The following is a 22,622-nucleotide window of genomic DNA, read 5'->3' as shown; positions in this document are numbered from 1 at the left end:
GTCACGGCCAACAAGTTCAAGTCAGGAGAAGCTAGCGCCATAAAGCACAGCACAAGAACATGGAGAACTTTTATTAGAAAATGATGAACAAAAATGAATGTACTAAAAAGTAAAATATTGAACTTCCTTGTCAAAAGACCAATGATACAAACTAAAAAGGTGGCATTAAAAACATACCAATACAAGGACAGTGCACTTTCCAAATGAAAGAAACTTTTTCCGGTGTTAGTGTGACGACTCAAACTGGGACTTCCTTCATGATCCTCAAACGGCTTTGCGGTGATACTCGGGCGGGGCCACCTCGTAGTCGTTGGCGTTGAAGAGCGCGGTGGAGTTCTTGACCAGATACCTGCAAAAAAGTGACACGCGTCACGTGACTTCTACTTCCACAGGTGAAATGTGTGCGGATGCTCACTTGAGAAAGTCTTGCAGGTACGTGAGCAGCAGTGCCAGGCTCTTCTCATCCAAGGGAGTGTAAGCCAGCATGGCTCCGATTCGCACTTGGAAGACCAAAGAGGCAGACCTTTACTAGATAGTGGGATGTGACCTCTGACCCAATATACAACTCATTTTCTCTCTTCTGTACTTGATACTATACTGAACTACAAACCCCAAAACCAGTGGAGTTGGTACGTTGTGTAAATGGTAAATAAAAACAGAATACAATGATTTGCAAATCCTTTTCAACCAATATTCAAGTGAATAGACTGCAAAGAAAAGATACTTAACTTTGTTATTTTTTGCAAATATTAGCTCATTTGGAATTTGATGCAGGCAAAATGTTTCAAAAAAGCTGGCATAAGTGGCAAAAAAGACTGCGAAAGTTGAGGAATGCTGATCAAACACTTATTTGGAACATCCCACAGGTGAACAGGCTAATTGGGAACAGGTGGGGGCCATGATTGGGTGTAAAAGCCACTTCCATGAAATGCTCAGTCATTCACAAACAAGGATGGGGCGAGGGTCACCACTTTGTGAACAAATGTGTGAGCAAATTGTCGGAACAGTTTAAGAACAACATTTCTCAACGAGCTATTGCAATGAATTTAATGATTTCACCATTTACGGTCTGTAATAGTATCAAAATGTTCAGAGAATCTGGAGAAATCACTGCATAAAACCGATGATATTACGGACCTTCGATCCCTCAGGCGGTACTGCATCAAAAAGCGACAGTGTGTAAAGGACATCACCACATGGGCTCAGGAACACTTCAGAAAACCACTGTCAGTAACGGCAGTTGGTTGATACATATCTAAGTGCAAGTTAAAACTCTACTATGCAAAGCGAAAGCTATTTATCAACAACACCCAGAAACGCCGCTGGCTTCGCTGGGCCCGAGCTCATCTAAGATGAACTGATGCAAAGTGGAAAAGTGTTCTGTGGTCTGACGAGGTCACATTTCAAATTGTTTTTGGAAACTGTGGACGTTGTGTCCTCCGGAACAAAGAGGAAAAGAACCATCCGGATTGTTATAGGCGCAAAGTTCAAAAGCCAGCATTTGTAATGGTATGGCGGGTGGATTAGTACCCAAGGCATGGGTAACTTACACATCTGTGAAGGCACCATTAATGCTGAAAGGTACAAACAGGTTTTGAAGCAACATATGTTGCCATCCAAGCAACGTTATGATGGACGCCCCTACTTATTTCAGCAAGACAAAGCCAAGCCATGTGTTACAACAGTGTGGCTTCATAGTAAAAGAGTGCGGGTACTAGACTGGCCTGCCTGTAGTCCGGACCTGTCTGCCATTGAAAATGTGTGGTGCATTATGAAGCCTAAAATACCAGCAAGAATGGGAAAGAATTCGACCTGAAAAGCTTCAAAAATTGGTCTCCCTCAGTTCCCAAACGTTTACTGAGTGTTGTTAAAAGGAAAGGCCATGTAATACAGTGGAAAAAATGCCCCTGTGCCAACTCTTTTTCAATGTTTTGCTCCCATTAAATTCTATGTTAATGATTATTTGCTATCTTTTTAATATACTATTTTCAATAGTAAAAAAACTGCTCCTAAATGGCGGCCAACAATGCAGGTAATAGAGATTTGATCTATTCTGCTTTTAATGCACTCAGAAAACCATCCAACAACGTTGTATACACATGATGCAAGTATTTATGTAATGTAGTAATATTCATGATATCATGTGATATTTACAGTACTTTGGTAATTTCAAGCATTACCGTAACTGCTTTCCTGGGTGCATTGATTTCACAAAGTACCTAGCAACTGCAGCGTTTGTTGCAATGTGCTTTGTGAATTGACAACAACAACGGAGAGAGCACTTTCTGCGTTTGCTACCACTAATGGCAGACTGAGAGCTTCGGAGCGTTATCATGTAGCATTATTTATTAATGTTTCAAATTAAAACATATGCCGACTGATGGGATGTTGGGATGTTTCGTGAGATGGTGAATTCAGAATAATACTCACTGCTCCGGTAAAAAATGATTCCGAGCCATGTGTTCAATTTTCCCCCCCACAGTCTGAATGCTTCTGTATATATGCATATAGTATGATATTTAATATTTAACAACAGATTCTGAACATTCCCTTTCAGGACTGGACTGTGCACCTTACCTCCTTTTGCACCATATATTTTCTTTCCTTCCTATGTTTTGCATATTTATAGACTGTCGCACAGATAGTGGAGTTGCTTTTAATATAATTTTACCGGTGTATAGTGACAATAAAAGGCATTCTATTCTATTTCAATGGTCTTATGCTGCGTTCTATTTGTTGAGAGCCATATAACATCACGTTGGTAGCGTGTGGATTTTCTAAGTTGACCGACTTCCTAGCTTGGTGCCACAGCCTTCTAGTATACATGGGAGATGCATAAAATATAAACTAGCATTAGCGTTTACAAACTCAAAGGCAATAGCGCAGCAGAAAAAGCAGCTTGTGCTCTTCCATCTTTATTTAATGGTTGGTCGCAACCAACGTTATTAGATAGATTGTACTCTATTGATTCCTTCAGGAGAATTCCCTCAAGAAATTGTAAATTAGCAGCTCAGGCTAGTTAGTAGCTGGCTAATTTGCAGTGGTAGGAAGAGCAGTATGAGCAACATGATGTGTCACGGCGCAAGAAAAGTCGTTCCTCTGTGTTAACTCTTACAAAAACAATGTCGCTATACTTTGTTAATATGCATGTCACAGCATGTAAATGAAGCAGTGTTAGCGTTTTTTTTAAATGTTTTTTAGGGCGTTGTATACCGTATTTTTCGGATTATAAATCGCAGTTTTTTTCCATAGTTTGGCCGGGGGTGCGACTTTTACTCTGGAGCGACTTGTGTGAAATTGTTAGGTTTTTATTTATGCGTCATATAACGTACACTTATTCAGCCTGTTGTTCACTATTCTTTATGTATTTTAAATTGCCTTTCAAATGTCTATTCTTGGTGTTGGATTTTATCAAATAAATTTCCCCCAAAAATGTGACTTATACTCTAGCGCAGTGGTCCCCAACCTTTTTGTAGCTGCGGACCGGTCAACGCTTGATAATTTGTCCCGCGGCCCGGAACAATCTCTTTGTCATGAAAAAGGGAGGTTTTTGTCATGAAAAAGGGAGGTTTTATGGGTTGGTGCACTAATTGTAAGTGTATATTGTGTTTTTTATGTAAATTTAATAAAAAAATTTAAAAAATAAGAAATATATTAAAAATTCTTCTGCGGCCCGGTACCAATCGAGCCCGGTGGTTGGGGACCACTGCTCTAGTGTGACTTATATATGATTTTGCTTCTTTATTATGCATTTTCGGCCGGTGTGACTTATACTCCGGAGTGACTTACAATCCGAAAAATACAGTATGCAAAATACTTGAATGACTTTTTGATGCCCCGCGAAAACCCTGATACATAATCAAAATAATCAGTTGACTTATGTGATTAGTCACAAAAACATTATCGCATTACTGATGTACACACTTAGAATCCATCCATCCATTTCTACCGCTTATTCCCTTTGGGGTTGCGGGGGCGCTGGTGCCTAGCTCAGCTACAATTGGGCGGAAGGCGGGATACACCATGGACAAGTCGCCACCTGATCGCAGACACTTAGAATAATAATGCAATTTATTTTGACTATAAAAGCTCTTTTACTTTAACCGCTAACGGCCAGTGATCACATCACAGCCCACGTCAGTACAAAAATGAGTGAGGAGACTGACTGGTGTGCTCGCTGGCAAATTTCACTCCAAAATACACCCTCAAAGAACTTTAGAAAAAACGGTTATAAGGTTTTGTGCAAATAAATGACATGCATCCAAATGAAACGTTTAAAAATGTTCCTGGATGACATTCTAACAATAAAATTGCATTTTATTTCTGCAGGCGGTTAATCACCTGTGATTAATCAATAATAACCCAAATTCCAAAATGTGATTAATCTGATTAGAAAAATTCATCATTTGACAGCACTAATATACACATAGTGGCACACAAAAGGTTACAGTTAAGACAATCTTGTGCATGAGAGTTTTACCAAAGAGCCTTAGCAAATGGGGGGCACCGTAGATCTGTGACATGGATGTGTCTGGATGGTTGGCCAGGATGTCTGCGTACTGCGGCCTTTCAAATTTGTAGAGTAGTTGCGTCCCAAGCATTACGTTGAAATATTCCCGCACGCCAGCAACAACCTCGCTTACAGCAAACTCCCTGGGAAAAGAACATCAAAGAATTGTGAAAAAAAATCCCAACAGAACATGAGGAAAACAACAAAACAAAAAAATGTATATAAATATATATATATATCTTAATTAGATTATCCAGAAAATAGTGCACGATACCGTGGTAGAGCGCAATATATGTATGTGTTCCATGAGGGGTTCCCTCAATCATCAGGAGATAAAATCTCCTGATTGAGGGAACCCCTCTTTAATTTTTTCCCACACACACACACACACACACACACACACATACATACATACATATATATATATATATATACATACATATATATATATATATATATATATATATACATACATATATATATATATATATACACATACATATATATACATATATATATACACATACATACACACATATATATATACATACATACACGCATATATATATATACACATACATACACACATATACATATATATATATATATATATATATATATATATATACACATACATACATCTATATATATATATATATATATATATATATATATATATATATATATATATACATACATATATATATATATACATACATATATACATACATATATACATATATATATATATACATAAGATTGCATTACATCCGGAGATGCTTTCTTCTTCATTCACCTTAGGTGAATGGAGCCTTGGCCAGGAGAACTTGATATCTTCAGACGGTGTCCAGCGGTCATTGGGTGTTTCGACCCTGAACCGTAACACCCTACCGCTGGTGGGCCGGCAGTGGTGGCCAAGTCACTGCCTATCTCCTCCTCCTGGCTTCCAGCTCATCTCATCTCTCCTGCTCCATAACCAGCAAGAGGCTCTCTCCGCTGCCTCCCCCATCCTGCGAGCTGCTGTCTTTCTCTCCTTCCCTGTTATTCCCAAAGCTGTGAGTATTCTCCATACCGACTGGGCCGGGAATCCTCTGCAGCCGACCTCGACTGGGAACAGCCATGCCTGCCATCCTTTTCCCCTGCAGTCATTTAAAAGGTCCTGGTATTTAGCACTTTTCCTTTCAAAGGCTTGGCCGCAACCTTCTTCCCATGGGACTGTGAGTTCAATGAGAATTATCTTCTTTGCCTCTTCAGACCACAGCACCACATCCGATCTCAGGGTTGTTTGTACAACCTGGGGGAACTGCAGCCTTTGAGCAGAAATGTGTCGTATAGGAATTTTCTCACTGGCACACATCACTGGTGTTCCTCTCCCTAATCTCTCATGCTTGCTTCTTTGTCTTGCCTTAAATTTTTTGTTGCCTCTTTTTGCATTGCTCTCCAAATCTAAACATTGGAACTATTTAACTGGCCTCAAAAGAAATTGACAAGATCTTGGGTTTGGGGGAACCTGCTTGTCGTGACGGAGCGGTTGTTGCTGGACACACGACAGGCTCTTGGGAGGAGGAGTGCCACGTGCCTGGCGAACCTTTTTAGTAGAGGACGTGAAAATATTCCACCTATTAGGAATTACGACAACAGGACATCTGCTGATTGGAGTAAGCGTTGGTATGGTTTGTCAACAAATTAGAAGTTGCTGGCAGTCTTCAAAGTACCCCAAAGCTGCCACAACTGATTGGAGGATGGGGGAAGAACTGAGGACACTCTTGTGATTTTGGATCACATCGGACTGTCTGCTCTGCAAAATTTTGAGGACCATTCATTGATAAGTTAGAGTGAAAAGCACATTTTATTTTCAATCGCATACAAAACATTCTAACTTGGATTGTTTCCCTGGCTTGGGACAAACTCCCTTCTTGTCTCTCAAAAACAAATACCGGTTGTTGATGACTTTGGACTTATAGGCTGCACAACATCAAGGCCACGGAACAGAGACATACCGCAGGCTTACACGCACACACATATGCACCCACAAAAAAATATACGCCACTCACACATACACTCCCCCCCCATCAAACTCCTTGATGCAAATCCCATAAGGGAGATGGAAGGATGGGAAGCGTCTGAGAGCTGCGGTCTGCTACCATGCCCACCCTCCTCCCCTCTGTTGCTAGATATCTTGAGATGTACAAACCGTGTTTCCATATGAGTTGGGAAATTGTGTTAGATGTAAATATAAACGGAATACAATGATTTGCAAATCATTTTCAACCCATATTCAGTTGAATGCACCCCAAAGTCAAGATATTTGATGCTCAAACTCATAAACTTTATTTTTTTTTGTGCAAATAATAATTAACTTAGAATTTCATGTCTGCAACACGTGCCAAAGTAGTTGGGAACGGGCATGTTCACCACTGTGTTACATCACCTTTTCTTTTAACAACACTCAAACGTGTGGGAACTGGGGAAACTAATTGTTGAAGCTTTGAAAGTGGAATTCTTTCCCATTCTTGTTTTATGTAGAGCTTCAGTCATTCAACTGCCCGGGGTCTCCGCTGTTGTATTTTACGCTTCATAATGCGCCACACATTTTCGATGGGAGACAGGTCTGGACTGCAGCCAGGCCAGGAAAGTACCCTCACTCTTTTTTTACGAAGCCACCCTTGTAACACTTGTTGAATGTAGTTTGGCATTGTCTTGCTGAAATAAGCAGGGGCGTCCATGAAAAAGACGGCACCTAGATGGCAGCATTTGTTGTTCCAAAACCTGTATGTACCTTTCAGCATTAATGGTGCCTTCACAGATGTGTATGTTACCCATGCCTTGGGCACAAATGCACCCCCATACCATCACAGATGCTGGCTTTTGAACTTTGCGTCGATAACAATCTGGATGGTTCGCTTCCCCTTTGGTCCGGATGACACGATGTCGAATATTTCCAAAAACTATTTGAAATGTGGACTCGTCAGACTACAGAACACTTTTCCACTTTGCATCTGGGGCTCAAAGAAGCCAGCGGCGTTTCTGGATGTTGTTGATACCGGTAAATGGCTTTTGCTTTGCATAGTAGAGCTTTAACTTGCACTTACAGCTGTAGCGACAAACTGTATTTAGTGATAGTGGTTTTTTGAAGTGATCCTGAGCCCATGTGGTGATATCCTTTAGAGATTAATATCGGTTTTTGATACAGTGCCGTCTGAGGGATCGAAGGTCACAGTCATTCAATGTTGGTTTCCGCTTATGTGGAGTGATTTCTCCAGATTCTATGAACCTTTTGATGATATTATGGACCGTAGGTGTTGAAATCTCAAATTTTTTTGCAATTGCACTTTGAGAAACGTTGTTCTTAAACTGCTTGACTATTTGCTCACGCAGTTGTGGACAAAGTGGTGTACCTCGCCCCATCCTTTCTTGTGAAAGACAGAGCATTTTTTAGGAAGCTGTTTTTATACCCAATCATGGCACCCACCTGTTCCCAATTAGCCTGCACACCTGTGGGATGTTCCAAATAAGTGTTTGACGAGCATTCCTCAACTTTATCAGTATTTAAATTGCCACCTTTCCCAACTTCTTTGTCACGTGTTGCTGGCATCAAATTCTAAAGTTAATGATTTGCAAAAAAAAAAATGTTTATCAGTTTGAACATCAAATATGTTGTCTTTGTAGCATATTCAACTGAATATGGGTTGAAAGTGATTCGCAAATCATCGTATTCCGTTTATATTTACATCTAACACAATTTCCCAACTCATATGGAAATGGGGGTTGTATGTTGTAATATGTATATGTGCTTTGCTATGGAGTTTTTTTTTTCCCTCTCCAGACTGGGCTCCCATTGGGGCCCAGTCTAGATTGTATATTTTTACTCATCCTTCCCCAGCATCCCATTAATCAAACTAAAGACTTTATTAACAAGTTGTGGCAACGTTACCGAAACATTGCCTGCCGCATGGTAACTCTCAGTCCCAGTAGCTGACGGAAGGACGCTAGTTACACTTTCAAAATGAAACTGCAACATAAAACATGTTTCTCCTCCAATAGCGTTGCGCTTTTAAATGCACACTGAGACTCCACAGAAGTAGAATTGTGCGAAATTAAGTGAAACGAAGCGATCGGCTGAAATTTATAGATAAATGACGGTTTTCGATAATTAAAAATGTAAACAGTATTACTAACTGTTTGGAATCTTATCGCGGTTTTTCATTATACTGTTTACCGTTACATACCGTGGTTGTGTGTGTGTGTGTGTGTGTGTGTGTGTATGTATATACATTTTTTTTTTTTTACATTTCTGTGATTTTAAGAAAATGTGTATTTTACTTGCTGTCAGAGGTTCCTCTTGATTTCTTGTAGTTTGCATAATCGTCAAGAACAGTGTCGACATTCTTCTTGGCAGGCAGGTGAAAAAGCTGACATGGGAAAATAAACACTTTGGTGGTACTTGCATTGAAAGGTCGTGTTACATATTGACTTGAGTAAAATACACGGTACTGACTTGTTTTTGTCGTGTTATCAGATCCCAGTCATCAACAAGCCAAGGTTTCAGCTCTTCAGGGATTTTCACTTTAACTTCTACTCTGTTTATAAAAGTCTCCTCCTGCACAAACAATTACATTGCAACCGATGCCAAAACACTTGTGCATTACTTCAGTACTACATGCATACAGGAACGCACTATGGAACAATGGTGAACTTACACTTTCAACAGTTGGGTCAACACGAGCCCTCTTCTTCCGAGGAGGGTGGGTTGGGTCTACTCCTCCTGAGCTTGGTCCTTCTCCTGGACCAGGAGCTAGAACACAAGCAAACATTAGAACCTTTAAAGTCCAACTACGTTTAGGAAAAAAGTCAATTTTTAAGGTTGAAAAACCCAGGACCCAAACTGCCATTACCCAAGACTCCCTGTTGCGATGTAGCGATAAAAAAACGAAAGACGTTATAATCTATAATAAAAGAATGCAACCTCATCTGTGTTTACTCTTAATGGGAAGAGACAATAACCTCCCCAACTGTCATGTGTCACCAAAGTTAATGGCAAGTACACCATTTGTAGTTTATAACAGCTGTTAACATGTTGTTGTTTTGACACTTGTATACCAGTTTATGTTAAAGTTAGGGACATCCCAATCAGATATTTATCTCACAATAACAAAAAAAAGAGAGAATTATATTGGCTTGTATCTAAAATCTCCAATATGAGCGCTTCAATACAAGCAATCCTGCAGTGTTTACCTGTGCAAAGCTGGGAAGCAGGTTAACATCTAAATGTCCAATAGGAACACAAAGTTTTTCTCGTAAGTTAGTATATCCATCCATCCATCCAATTTCTACCGCTTATTCCCTTTTTGGGGTCGCGGGGGGCGCTGGCGCCTATCTCAGCTACAATCGGGCGGAAGGCGGGGTACACCCTGGACAAGTCGCCACCTCATCGCAGGGCCAACACAGATAGACAGACAACATTCACACTCACATTCACACACTAGGGCCAATTTAGTGTTGCCAATCAACCTATCCCCAGGTGCATGTCTTTGGAAGTGGGAGGAAGCCGGAGTACCCGGAGGGAACCCACGCATTCACGGGGAGAACATGCAAACTCCACACAGAAAGATCCTGAGCCTGGATTTGAACCTAGGACTGCAGGACCTTCGTATTGTGAGGCAGACGCACTGTAAGTTAGTATAGTCACTCACAAAACGTCAACATGGTAGGCGTTTGGCTACTAGAAATTAGCAGCCACACAACAGTTGAGCACAAGATAGCACACACGCTAGACATACATAAGAGACTTTGCTGTAGATTAAAACACCAGATACATCAATATTAACAAGTATGAAATAATACACAGTATTTGCATATTATTTACACATACAAAGTATCCAAGGCAGAGAGCCATAGTAAAAATCATCAACTACATCATTTAACTTACAGCCACATGAGCTAACGTAACACATTTTTGTAGTTACTAAGTGTCACCAGAGAACAAATTGCCACTCCACTTTGACTAAGTCCATTCCAAAATGTTTATTATAAATAAACTAGTGTTTTTTTTTTATATACCAACCATTGATCTTTGAGTAATTTCACTTTATTAACCATTTTCTAACATTCCACACTACAAAATATCAGAAGTATGTATGATTCGTGATAGCGATGTAGGCAACGTCCAGGAATGCCACAATGCGTCTACTTGGCCACAATTGGACAAATGTATGAGTCTGGATAAAACATTCATTTGAGTTGCTTACCATGTAAGCCCAAATCCAAACTGTTCTCAAGTTGCCAAGCCGGGCATATTTTGCACAATGAATGCTGCCAAAAATGTATGCCGAAGTGAGGAAGATCATGGATAATTTTATTTATGTTATGTAATTCTGAGCTACTTAAACAGTTTCTTTTCTGTGCTGTTAATACCCATATTGACTAACTGGTTAATAAAAGTGCCACTAACTCCTTACAGTACAGTTGTCATTTACTTCAATTTCACTACATCCATCCATCCATTTTCTACCGCTTTTCCATTTCGGGGCGGAAGGCAAAGTACACCCTGGATAAGTTGCCACCTCATCACAGGGCCAACACAGATAAACAGACAACATTCACACTTACATTTACACATTAGGGACAATTTAGTGTTGCCAATCAACCTATCCACAGGTGCATGTTTTTGGTGAATCTCACTCAAAAAGGAATATGTATACTCTCACCAGAAAATATAGAGATACATCAATATCGAGTTTAGGTAAAAATATAGATATACTTTTTCGTCCATATCGCCCAGCCCTAATGTGAATAAATGTTAGTCGGAGGAGCCTTTTGCACAAATTGGCAGCCACACTTCCGTCAGTCTACCCCAGGTCAGCTGTGTTTACAAATGTATCTTACTACCATCAAAGTGTGAATGTGGGGCGAGTGAATGATGGGTTCTCAGTTTTCTCTGTAAAGTGCTCTGACTGTCTAGAAAAGCGCTATAAAAATCTAATCTAATATTATTATATACAGCTAATAGATGCTGTATGACATTGACAGTTTGACTCTGGAACAGACTAAATAGAATTTGCAACAGTACATTTGAGGAAATTAAACTCAAAATTAACAGATCAGAAGCTGGAACGCGCCCTAGGACAGACAGATTGTGTTCGATGCTACTATTGTACAACAAGGACTTCAATGACTTACTGTTTAAATATCAAAGGCAGTACTCACTTTTTTGTTTGTTCTTTTTGGTTTTTCTGGAACAGAGCATCAATGAATGAACGTTATTTACAGCTGACGCAACTGTAGTCAGCAGGAACAGTGAATGTCGCACTCACATGTCGTTTTTCTGTGCAGTTGCAGGTATTTTCTTATTCGGCGCAGCCCCCCTCATTCTTCCTTCAACATAATGGTCTCTGGGATGAGAAACAGTAGCGTGAGCTAATACATGCCACTGCCATTAAATGACTGTCAATTGTATTTTATAATGTTGGTCGTCAAAATGTTGCAGTCCTGTGTGTCTCAATGTACATATATTTTTGTTTGTCAGTGATGTGGTGTTAACTGCGGAGGTTGAAACCCATACACATACTGGTTGGCCTTCTGAAGCTCTTTCTGTTTCTGCAGATTGCTGTCCACATACTTCAGCACTCTGCTCTCAGGAACCCATTCGTCCCAACTACAATAAAAAAAACATACAAAGAGAATCAGGTATTTGTGTTCATCCAAAGTATAAAGGTTAACATGACCCACTTACTTTTTATTCCACCCGCTATAATGAATGAAGTACTTGATTTGTTTCTCTTTGATGTTGATTTTAACACACTGCAGAGAGACAAGCCTGTTGTTTATAAAAACATCACCAACATAAAGCAAGGCTAGATAACTTGGTAGCTTACCTTAGCTTCGTAGAGCAATGGCCCATGAAAACACAGCACTCTTTCACCTGGACACAATGATCATGCAGTAAACATGAGTTGGACTTTATTTGAAACATGCAAACATACAACATGATACATCACAATTTCCAGTTTCTCTATTCAACATATTCGAAAAGGAGTATGAAGAAGCAAAGCTTATTTAAACCTACCCCTTTTACTTTACATAGCAGTTGTTAAAACTTTTGTTCACTTCCTGTTCTCAATGTATTCACAATATACTGCATAAGTAATAACAAAAAAAATAAATACATAAATAATAATTGAGTAATAACAAAAAAAATAAATACATAAATAATAATTGGTGAGGAGGGCTTCACGGTGGCAGAGGGGTTAGTGCGTCTGCCTCACAATACGAAGTTCCTGCAGTCCTGGGTTCAAATCCAGGCTCGGGATCTTTCTGTGTGGAGTTTGCATGTTCTCCCCGTGAATGCGTGGGTTCCCTCCGGGTACTCCGGCTTCCTCCCACTTCCAAAGACATGCACCTGGGGATAGGTTGATTGGCAACACTAAATTGGCCCTAGTGTGTGAATGTGAGTGTGAATGTTGTCTGTCTATCTGTGTTGGCCCTGCGATGAGGTGGCGACTTGTCCAGGGTGTACCCCGCCTTCCGCCCGATTGTAGCTGAGATAGGCGCCAGCGCCCCCCGCGACCCCGAAAGGGAATAAGCGGTAGAAAATGGATGGATGGATGGTGAGATGAGTAAGATTATCTTGAAAAAATGAATGGATGGATGAAATAAATGCAGAATGTTTATCATGGTTCTTCTTCTTTGTACTTTGTAAACACTTTAAGAACCAAACGTTCTTGAAGTGGATCATATTAGTACATTGTTTGATTGCTTTGCCTAATCCATTCCATAATTTAATTCCACATACTGAAGTCCTTAAGTGTTGTACGTGCGTACAAATGTTTTAAATTACTTTTTTCTCGAAAATGTTATGTGCACGAGAAACTATCTTGTGCGTACAAGATAGTTTCTCGTGCGCACGAGATATGTATCATGTGAGCACAAGATATGTATCACGTGCACACGAGAAAGCATTGGATGCGTGCGCGTGGTTTGAGGTGTGTGTTAAAATGGCAGTTCAGGAGTTAATTCGGCTGTATTTCCAACTCGGACTTCACGGTAAGGACATTGCTGCTTTGCTTGCAAGTCGTCATCGGTATATTGTGTCTGAAAGACATTTAAAACATTTATGAAGGCATGTAGTCTGTTTCGGCGCAAAAGATACACCTCTTTCAATCGCGTGGTAGATTTCAATAACCAGCAGTTACAAAGAAGTGGCCTGCTGTGTGGATATAGGTGGATGCACACTAAATGCAAGGAGGATGGATTACACATCAAGAAAAAAGAGGAACGCTGAATTCTTAAAAAACTTGACCCAAGGGATGTTGAACTCAGAGGAAGGAGACGACTCCATGAATTGATTTATGTGGACCCCGACTTAAACAAGTTGAAAAACTTATTGGGGTGATACCATTTAGTGGTCAATTGTACGGAATATGTACTGTACTGTGCAATCTACTAATAAAAGTTTTGATCAATCAATCCATCGTCGAAACTATTTTGCAAAAGTGTTGTGTCTTGACTAAGGTGAGGTGACGGCAAACAGACACCAGAGGAACGAGGCAGTCCATGGGGCAGGCAGGTGATCTGAGGTGAGAGAGAGGCGTCAGAGTCCCGGGGCGAGCGAGGAGTCGAGGAACGAGGGAGACAGTCGAGATCCAGGGCAACGGAAGGAAAACACTGCTGAAAAACGGGAGATTATGGGGGAACGTCTTAGTTGGAAATACAGCCGAATTAACTCCTAAATTTGCATTTTCACACACACCTCCAACCACGCGGATGCATCCAAAGCTTTCTCGTGCTCACGTGATACATATATCGTACGCAACAGATATGTTTCTCGTGCGCACAAGATATTCCCCCCCAAAAAATGTTTTCCCCATGTCCCTTTAGGGGCTCCGTAAGAAAGACAACTACAAATGAGCAATATTTTGCAGTGTTATACAATTTAATAAATCAGAAACTGATGACATTGTGCTACCACTTGTCCTTTTTGGGGTCCCAGGGGGTGCTGGAGCCTATTTCAGCAGTATTCGGTTGGAAGGCGGGGTACACCCTGGACAAGTCGCCACCTCATGGCAGGGCCAACACAGATAAACAGACAACATTCACACTCACATACACACACTAGGGCCAATTGTGTGTTGCCAATCAACCTATCCCTGTTGTAAGCATTTAAGTAATCCAGCGCACTTTGCAAATTATACGTCATTTCCATTGTGCGCAAGCAATTTGCAAATCGCAAGACGAGATTTAAGACGAGATTTTTTGGATGGTCTAGTCAGTAACCCTACATTATTATATTTTATAAATAGTAAACCAAGTTGTCAGTAGTTTAGTCGTGGATGTACACTGTATAGTGGTTAGGGTTGGACTGATTTGAGTCCAACCCTAATGCGGTTGCGCATTTTGCAAATTGCTCACATTGGGACGGCGTGGCGCAGTGGAAGAGTGGCCGTGCGCAACCCGAGGGTCCCTGGTTCAATCCCCACCTAGTACCAACCTCATCACCTCCGTTGTGTCCTGAGCAAGACGAGATTTAAGACGAGATTTTTTGGATCGTCTAGTCAGTAACCCTACATTATTATATTTTATAAATAGTAATCCAAGTTGTCAGTAGTTTAGTCGTGGATGTACACTGTATAGTGGTTAGGGTTGGACTGATTTGAGTCCAACCCCAATGCGGTTGCGCATTTTGCAAATTGCTCACATTGGGACGGCGTGGCGCAGTGGAAGAGTGGCCGTGCGCAACCCGAGGGTCCCTGGTTCAATCCCCACCTAGTACCAACCTCATCACCTCAGTTGTGTCCTGAGCAAGACACTTCACCCTTGCTCCTGATGGGTGCTGTTGTTGCATGTCTTGCATGGCAGCTCCCTCCATCAGTGTGTGAACGTGTGTGTGAATGGGTGAATGTGGAAGTAGTGTCAAAGCGCTTTAAGTACCTTGTATAGCGCTTTTCTACCTTTAATGTAGAAGGTAGCGCTTTTTCTACCTTGAAGGTAGAAAAGCGCTATACAAGTACAGTCATTTATTTATTATTGGTATTGTGCCTACAACATCCCCATGTGCATGTCTTTGGAGGTGGGAGGAACCTGGAGTACCCGGAGGGAACCCACGCAGCCACGGGGAGAACATGCAAACTCCACGATCCCGGGATTGAACTCAGGACTACTCAGGACCTTCGTTTTGTGAGGCACATGCAGTAACCCCTACTCCACCGTGCTGCCAGGACAACACCGAATACATAATTAAACTCTTTGAAAATAAAACTTCACGATGTATATACTGATTGATATTCGCAGGAAAACATTTACCTCCTCGTTTAACAAACAAACCATATAAACGCTATTCTTTTTAATATATTGTTGTGTACGCCTCAACCAAACTTGACAGTCCTGTATAGCCGAGCTAGGCTAAGTGTTAGCTTAGTAGGGGGCGGGCGCTGAGAAATTTCAAGAGAAAACATTTTAATGATTTTATCTTTGACATTACACTAATGCACATTTCCCCGTGAAACTAAATTAAAGGTAACCCAGTAAATTGGAAGCAAAAAGCCCCCACTCCGTGTTCACACCAACAACAATACATGCTAACAGCTTGCTAGCTAATATTTGAGCTCCATTCCATCGACTTTTGACGCTAAGCCGTCATCAAGCTGCTGTCGGAACACACGCACTCGTCTCAGTACCTTCTTGAAATTTAGGTTTCGGGTCCTGTTTCGGCGCCATTCACGGATTAAACGATCAAAATAGGGGAAAAATCGCCAGCTCCCATTCCAATCTGAAACGGTGCCGCTCACTTATAGACGTCATCACCGACCTGGTGACGTCATTACACGCGACCAAGCAGAAAGCGAGGAGGCTCTGGGATAAATACTGCATGGCGGCTGTGGAGGCTGTCAATCATCCTGTGAGAGTGTACATGTGTCTTGGGAGGAGATCAGAGATTGAATAAAAGAATAGAATAGAATGGACTTTATTGTCATTATATTTGCATATAACGAGATTAAAGACTCCAATTTAAGGTGACATAGTGGGAACAAATATGGGGTAAAATAAATAACACAAGGGCTTCACGGTGGAAGAGGGGTTAGTGCGTCTGCCTCACAATGCAGTCCTGGGTTCAAATCCAGGCTCGGGATCTATCTATGTGGAGTTTGCATGTCCTCCCCGTGAATGCGTGGGTTCCCTCCGGGTACTCCGGCTTCCTCCCACTTCCAAAGACATGCACCTGGGGATAGGTTGATTGGCAACACTAAATGTGAGTGTGAATGTTGTCTGTCTATCTGTGTTGGCCCTGCGATGAGGTGGCGACTTGTCCAGGGTGTACCCCGCCTTCCGCCCGATTGTAGCTGAGATAGGCGCTAGCGCTCCCCGCGACCCCAAAAGGGAATAAGCGGTAGAAAATTAATGGATGGATTGTAAATAACACAAGAGGTAAAGGAACAAAAACTAACAATTGAAATAAACAGACTACTATCCAATAAAAATAATAAGCAATCCTGTACAATATACAAAACACTATAGAAATACAAAATAATGTACAACAGGGGTCACCAACCTTTTTGAAACCAAGAGCTACTTCTTGGGTACTGATTATTGCGAAGGGCTACCAGTTTGATACACACTTAAATATATTGCCAGAAATAGCCAATTTGCTCAATTTACCTTTAATAAATACATCTGTATACGTATATATATATATATATATATATATATATATATATATATATATATATATAGTGGCGGATTGTCCAGGGTGTACCCCGCCTTCCGCCCGATTGTAGCTGAGATAGGCGCCAGCGCCCCCCGCGACCCCACAAGGGAATAAGCGGTAGAAAATGGATGGATGGATGGATATATATATATATATATATATATATATATATATAAATAAATAAAACATGTATTTCATTTGGTCATTCCGTCGTACATTTTTTTCCTTTTACGGAAGGTTTTTTGTGAAGTGTAGTGAAGTGAAGTGAATTATATTTATATAGCGCTTTTTCTCTAGTGACTCAAAGCGCTTTACATAGTGAAACCCAATATCTAATTTTTACATTCAAACCGGTGTGGGTGGCACTGGGAGCAGGTGGGTAAAGTGTCTTGCCCAAGGACACAACGGCAGTGACTAGGATGGCTGAGGCGGGGATCGAACCTCCAACCCTCAAGTTGCAGGCACGGACGCTCTACCAACTGAGCTATACCGCCCCAATATAACATACATCCATAAACGTGGATACATATGCAAAAGTGCAATATATTTATCTGTACTGTCTTCTATATCTGCATCTTATTTTTTATCCTGCACTACCATGAACTAATGCAACAAAATGTTGTTCTTATTTGTACTGTAACGTTCAAATTTGAATGACAATAAAATACTGGAAGTTTAAGTCTTTTAACCCCATCAGGAAACAATCAAAAGGAGTGAATTGTATTTATATACCGCTTTTTCTCTAGTGACTCAAAGCACTTTACATAGTGATACCCAATATCTAGTTACATTCAAACCAGCGTGGGTGGCACTGGAAGCAGGTGGGTAAAGTGTCTTGCCCAAGGACACAACGGAAGTGACTAGGATGGCGGAAGCGGGAATCGAACCTGCAACCCTCAAGTCTCTGGCATGGCCACTCTACCAACCGAGTTAAACCTAATAAATGATGAAAGCAACACTTATACGAAAGGTTTAAAAGAGGAGAAAACAGGAAAAAATTAAAATTAATTTTTGAAACATAATTTATCTTCAATTTCGACTCTTTAAAATTCAAAATTCAACCGAAAAAAAGAAGTGAAGTGAAGTGAATTATATTTATATAGCGCTTTTTCCTCAAGTGACTCAAAGCGCTTTACATAGTGAAACCCAATATCCAAGTTACAATTAAACCAGTGTGGGTGGCACTGGGAGCAGGTGGGTAAAGTGTCTTGCCTAAGGACACAACGGCATTGACTAGGAATGCGGAAGCGGGGATCGAACCTGCAACCCTCAAGTTGCTGGCACGGCCGCTCTACCAACCGAGCTATACCGCAAAGAGAAAAACTAGCTAATTCGAATCTTTTAGAAAAAAATAAAAAAATAATTTATGGAACATCATTAGTAATTTTTCCTGATTAAGATTAATTTTAGAATTTGATGACATGTTTTAAATAGGTTAAAATCCAATCTGCATTTTGTTAGAATATATAACAAATTGGACCAAGCTATATTTCTAACAAAAGACAAATCATTATTTCGTCTAGATTTTCCAGAACTAAAATTTTAAAAGGAATTCAAAAGACTTTGAAATAAGATTTAAATTTTATTCTAAAGACTTTCTAAATTTGCCAGAATATTTTTTTTTTTTAATCATAAAAAGTTTCAAGAAATATTTCACAAATATTCTTCGTCAAAAAACAGAAGCTAAAATGAAGAATTAAACTAAAATGTATTTATTGTTCTTTACAATAAAAAATTAAATTATTTGAACATTGATTTAAACTGTCAGGAAAAAAGAGGAAGGAATTTAAAAGTTAAAAAGTTATATGTGATTAAAATTCCTAAAATCATTTTTAAGGTTGTATTTTTCCCTAAAATTGTCTTTCTGAAAGTTATAAGAAGCAAAGTAAAAAAAGAAATGAATTTATTCAAACAAGTGAAGACCAAGTATTTAAAATATTTATTGGATTTTCAAATTCTAGCTTGCTAGTCAATAAATACAATTTAAAAAAATAGAGGCAGCTCACTGGTAAGTGCTGCTATTTGAGCTATTTTTAGAACAGGCCAGCGGGCTACTCATCTGGTCCTTACGGGCTACCTGGTGCCCGCGGGCACCGCGTTGGTGACCCCTGCAGTACAATATACAGAACAAGAAAAGAGTACCAAAGTAATAAATAACAATCAGTGTCGGACGTATTGCACTCAAAGGGTAGTATTGCACAGTAGGGTATTAGGACAGGATATTGTACAGGGGTGAATTATTATTATTATAAGTTAGACTTCCACATGGTGACAGCTTTGGGAAAGAAGCTGTCTCTGAGCCTGTTTGTTCTGGCTCTGATGCACCTGTAGCGCCTGCCTGATGGTAGCAAGTCCAACAGGTGGAAGCCAGGGTGTGTGCTGTCCTTGGTAATGTTTTTTGCTCTGTTGAGGCAACGGGAGTTGTGTAAATCCTTCATGGAGGGCAGGGGACAGCCGATGATTTTTTGTGCAGACTTTATGACCCTCTGAATCACCTGGCTGAGGAACAAGGGTGTGGAGATGTCCCCATTCTCTGGAGAACAGATCACATTTGGTATTTTTGTAAACGACTGTAACATAGAAATGTTTGTCAACATTATTATGCTCCAGGCAAAATGTTTTCTACATAAATGTCGTTTAATGCAAGTAAGGCCTACATTTTCTAATTGACTTAATGCAGGGGTTGGGAACCAATGGCTCTCGAGCTAGATGTGGCTCTTTTAAAGACTGCATCTGGCTCTCAGATAAATCTTAGCTGACGTTGGTTAACACGATAAGTAATGAATAATTCCGCTGGTAATCACAGTGTTAAAAATAACGTTCAAAATAGAAAACATTCTCATGCATTTGAATCCATCCATCCGTTTCTATCACACCTGTTCAAGAAGTCGCATTAATGGTCAAAAGTAATTTATTTATTATTGGTTAGCTTCAGAATAACAATGTTATTAAAAAAGAAGAAGAGATCCACACATTTTTTTTGTTGTAATCAGGGAAAGTCCAAATAAAAGAGGAGGCGTAGAATTCTCTTGTCAGAGCGTGGCACGACACTGTACAAGGGTACAGGTCTACGTGTTTCTCCTCATTGAGCTAAATTGAATCCAGTCTCGGTTTAATTCCTTGCTTCTTGTCTGTTTAATAGATGTCATCAGTGTTTGAACCTGACAGTTGTATTCAGTGTTAAAAATATTATATGGCTCTCACGGAAATACATTTTAAAATATTTGGCTGTCATGGCTCTCTCAGCGGGCAGCACGGTGGAAGAGTGGTTAGTGCGTCTACCTCACAATACGAAGGTCCTGAGTCGTCCTGGGTTCAATCCCAGGCTCGGGATCTATCTGTGTGGAGTTTGCATGTTCTCCCCGTGACTGCGTGGGTTTCCTCCGGGTACTCCGGCTTCCTCCCACCTCCAAAGACATGCAGCTGGGGATAGGTTGATTGGCAACACTAAATTGGCCCTAGTGTGTAAATGTGAGTGTGAATGTTGTCTGTCTATCTGTGTTGGCCCTGTGATGAGTTGGCAACTTGTACACCGCCTTCCGCCCGATTGTAGCTGAGATAGGCACCAGCGCCCCCTGCGACCCCAAAGGGAATAAGCGGTAGAAAATGTATGGTTGGATGGGGCTCTCTCAGCCAAAAAGGTTCCTGACCCCTGGCTTAATGGGTTCCAAGTATCAACCAAATCTTGGAAAATGATTAAAAGTACAAAAGCCCTTAGATTGATATCCTTGTTAAAAACATTTAAATACATAAGTTATTATTTATGTATTTATTTTCATATTTAAAAGTAAATATTTTTTATTATTATTATTAATACTCCATCTGTATTTGCTTTGGTTTTCTTTCCTTGACATGTTTTGCTGATGTTGAAAGTGCATTGACTTTTGTGTGCATTATTAATGTATGTTTGTTGTTGTTTACCATGAATTGATTAACGTGGACCCCGACTTAAACAAATTGAAAAACTTATTCGGGTTTTACCATTTAGTGGTCGATTGTACGGAATATGTACTGTACTGTGCAATCTACCAATAAAAGATTCAATCTATCAATAAAAAAAATGTGTTAAAAAAATACAAAAAAAAGCTTTCCAATAAATACTAAACACAAATGTAACATTATGGTTGACAATTGTTGTAACGTTAAAAACATAGAACATGTGGAAAAAGAATACGGCGACATGGAAATTAAATATATATGTGTAGGAAATAAAAAAAATGTACAGTAGATTCTTCAAAGTAAAACCTTATTCGTCGCACATATTAATTTTAAACTATTAGGCAAAACAAGAAAAGTGGAACGAGACAAGAATGCCCTCAGAGTTTTGGTCATTATTAATTAGCTTTGATTTAGTCCATCCCTTCTCCATTCATTTCTGCAATAGTCTCACTTCATTATTATTATTATTTTTTACCATTTGTCCCTTTTCGTGCTGGAGCCTATCCCAGCTGTACTATTGATTCCATTCCTGTCTGTATTTTTTTTATACTGGTAGATCAGCTGCTGAGCCACAAATATTGGAATTAATGAAAATTGACCTGTGCATCTCTAAATCATCAATACATTGATCCATTTTCTACCGGTTGTCCCTTTCAAATCACAGTTTTGTGAAATGACTTAAGATACAACTGAAGACTGCTGTGTAGGTTTACACTTGTATTTGAATCATAATACCCTGTATATTCACATTAAGGGAGATTTTAAAGAAAATATATACACACATGTATACAGTAATGCAGGGGTGTCAAACTCGTTTTACCTCGGGGGCCACACGGAGAAAGATCTACTCCCAAGGGGGCCGGACTGGTAAAAATCACGGCACGATAACTTAAAAATAAAGAGAACTTCAGATTGTTTTCTTTGTTTAGAAATAGAACAAGCACATTCTGAAAATGTACAAATCATGTTGTTGGGTTTTTGCAGTTAATATTTGATCTTTATTTGTATTTTCTGAATAACTTATGTGATGTTTATCAGTCAACTCATTGATGGTAATTCTCAATTTATCAAGAAAAGAGAATGATATCAAAATCTAATTACAGGATGTTATTTATGTAGTTTGATCATTTTCCTCGACTGATGTACACACAGTGTGGTTTATTTTGTACATATGTAGCATCATCTACAAATTGCTATTGCAACATCCAGTGGACACATTTAGAACAGCAGTTTCTTCATTCAAACATTTCAGGTACATTTTTATACTTAGCAAACTCATCCAGAGGGCTGGATAAAACCAGTTCGCAGGCCGGATCCAGCGCTCGGGCCGTACGTTTGACACCCCTGCACTAATGGCAATCACAATAAAAAACATTTTTTAATGTTGCAGATTTGTTAAACCCTCAAAACAAAAACAACTCGAAGAACCTATAGTCACTTTAAAAAATGCATATGCATTTTTAAACAACTTAG

General features: G+C 39.9%; 1 protein-coding gene across 2 annotated transcripts; it reads right to left on the bottom strand.

The window, feature by feature from the left end:
* Nucleotides 1-56: 56 nt before the first annotated feature.
* On the bottom strand, nucleotides 57-16,327 carry morf4l1 (mortality factor 4 like 1). Of its 2 annotated transcripts, none has more exons than XM_061917149.1 (12): nucleotides 16,183-16,327; nucleotides 12,385-12,431; nucleotides 12,243-12,310; nucleotides 12,072-12,164; nucleotides 11,824-11,901; nucleotides 11,717-11,742; nucleotides 9,211-9,305; nucleotides 9,009-9,110; nucleotides 8,834-8,922; nucleotides 4,481-4,653; nucleotides 416-500; nucleotides 57-349 (listed from the first exon to the last, which is right to left on the bottom strand). In XM_061917149.1, the coding sequence occupies exons 1-12, from the start codon at nucleotides 16,220-16,222 to the stop codon at nucleotides 265-267; spliced, it is 981 nt and encodes a 326-aa protein (XP_061773133.1). In that variant the 5' UTR covers nucleotides 16,223-16,327; the 3' UTR covers nucleotides 57-264. The 2 variants fall into 2 exon arrangements, with proteins under 2 accessions (XP_061773133.1, XP_061773134.1); XM_061917150.1 differs by having other exon boundaries at nucleotides 12,078-12,164.
* Between the last annotated feature and the right edge of the window lie 6,295 nt (nucleotides 16,328-22,622).

The sequence above is a fragment of the Nerophis ophidion genome, linkage group LG12 (assembly GCF_033978795.1).
Source record: "Nerophis ophidion isolate RoL-2023_Sa linkage group LG12, RoL_Noph_v1.0, whole genome shotgun sequence".
NCBI classification, from domain to species: Eukaryota; Metazoa; Chordata; class Actinopteri; order Syngnathiformes; family Syngnathidae; genus Nerophis; species Nerophis ophidion.
The sequence above is the reverse complement of the archived record's forward strand: the minus strand, read 5'-3'. Positions and strand labels throughout refer to the sequence as shown.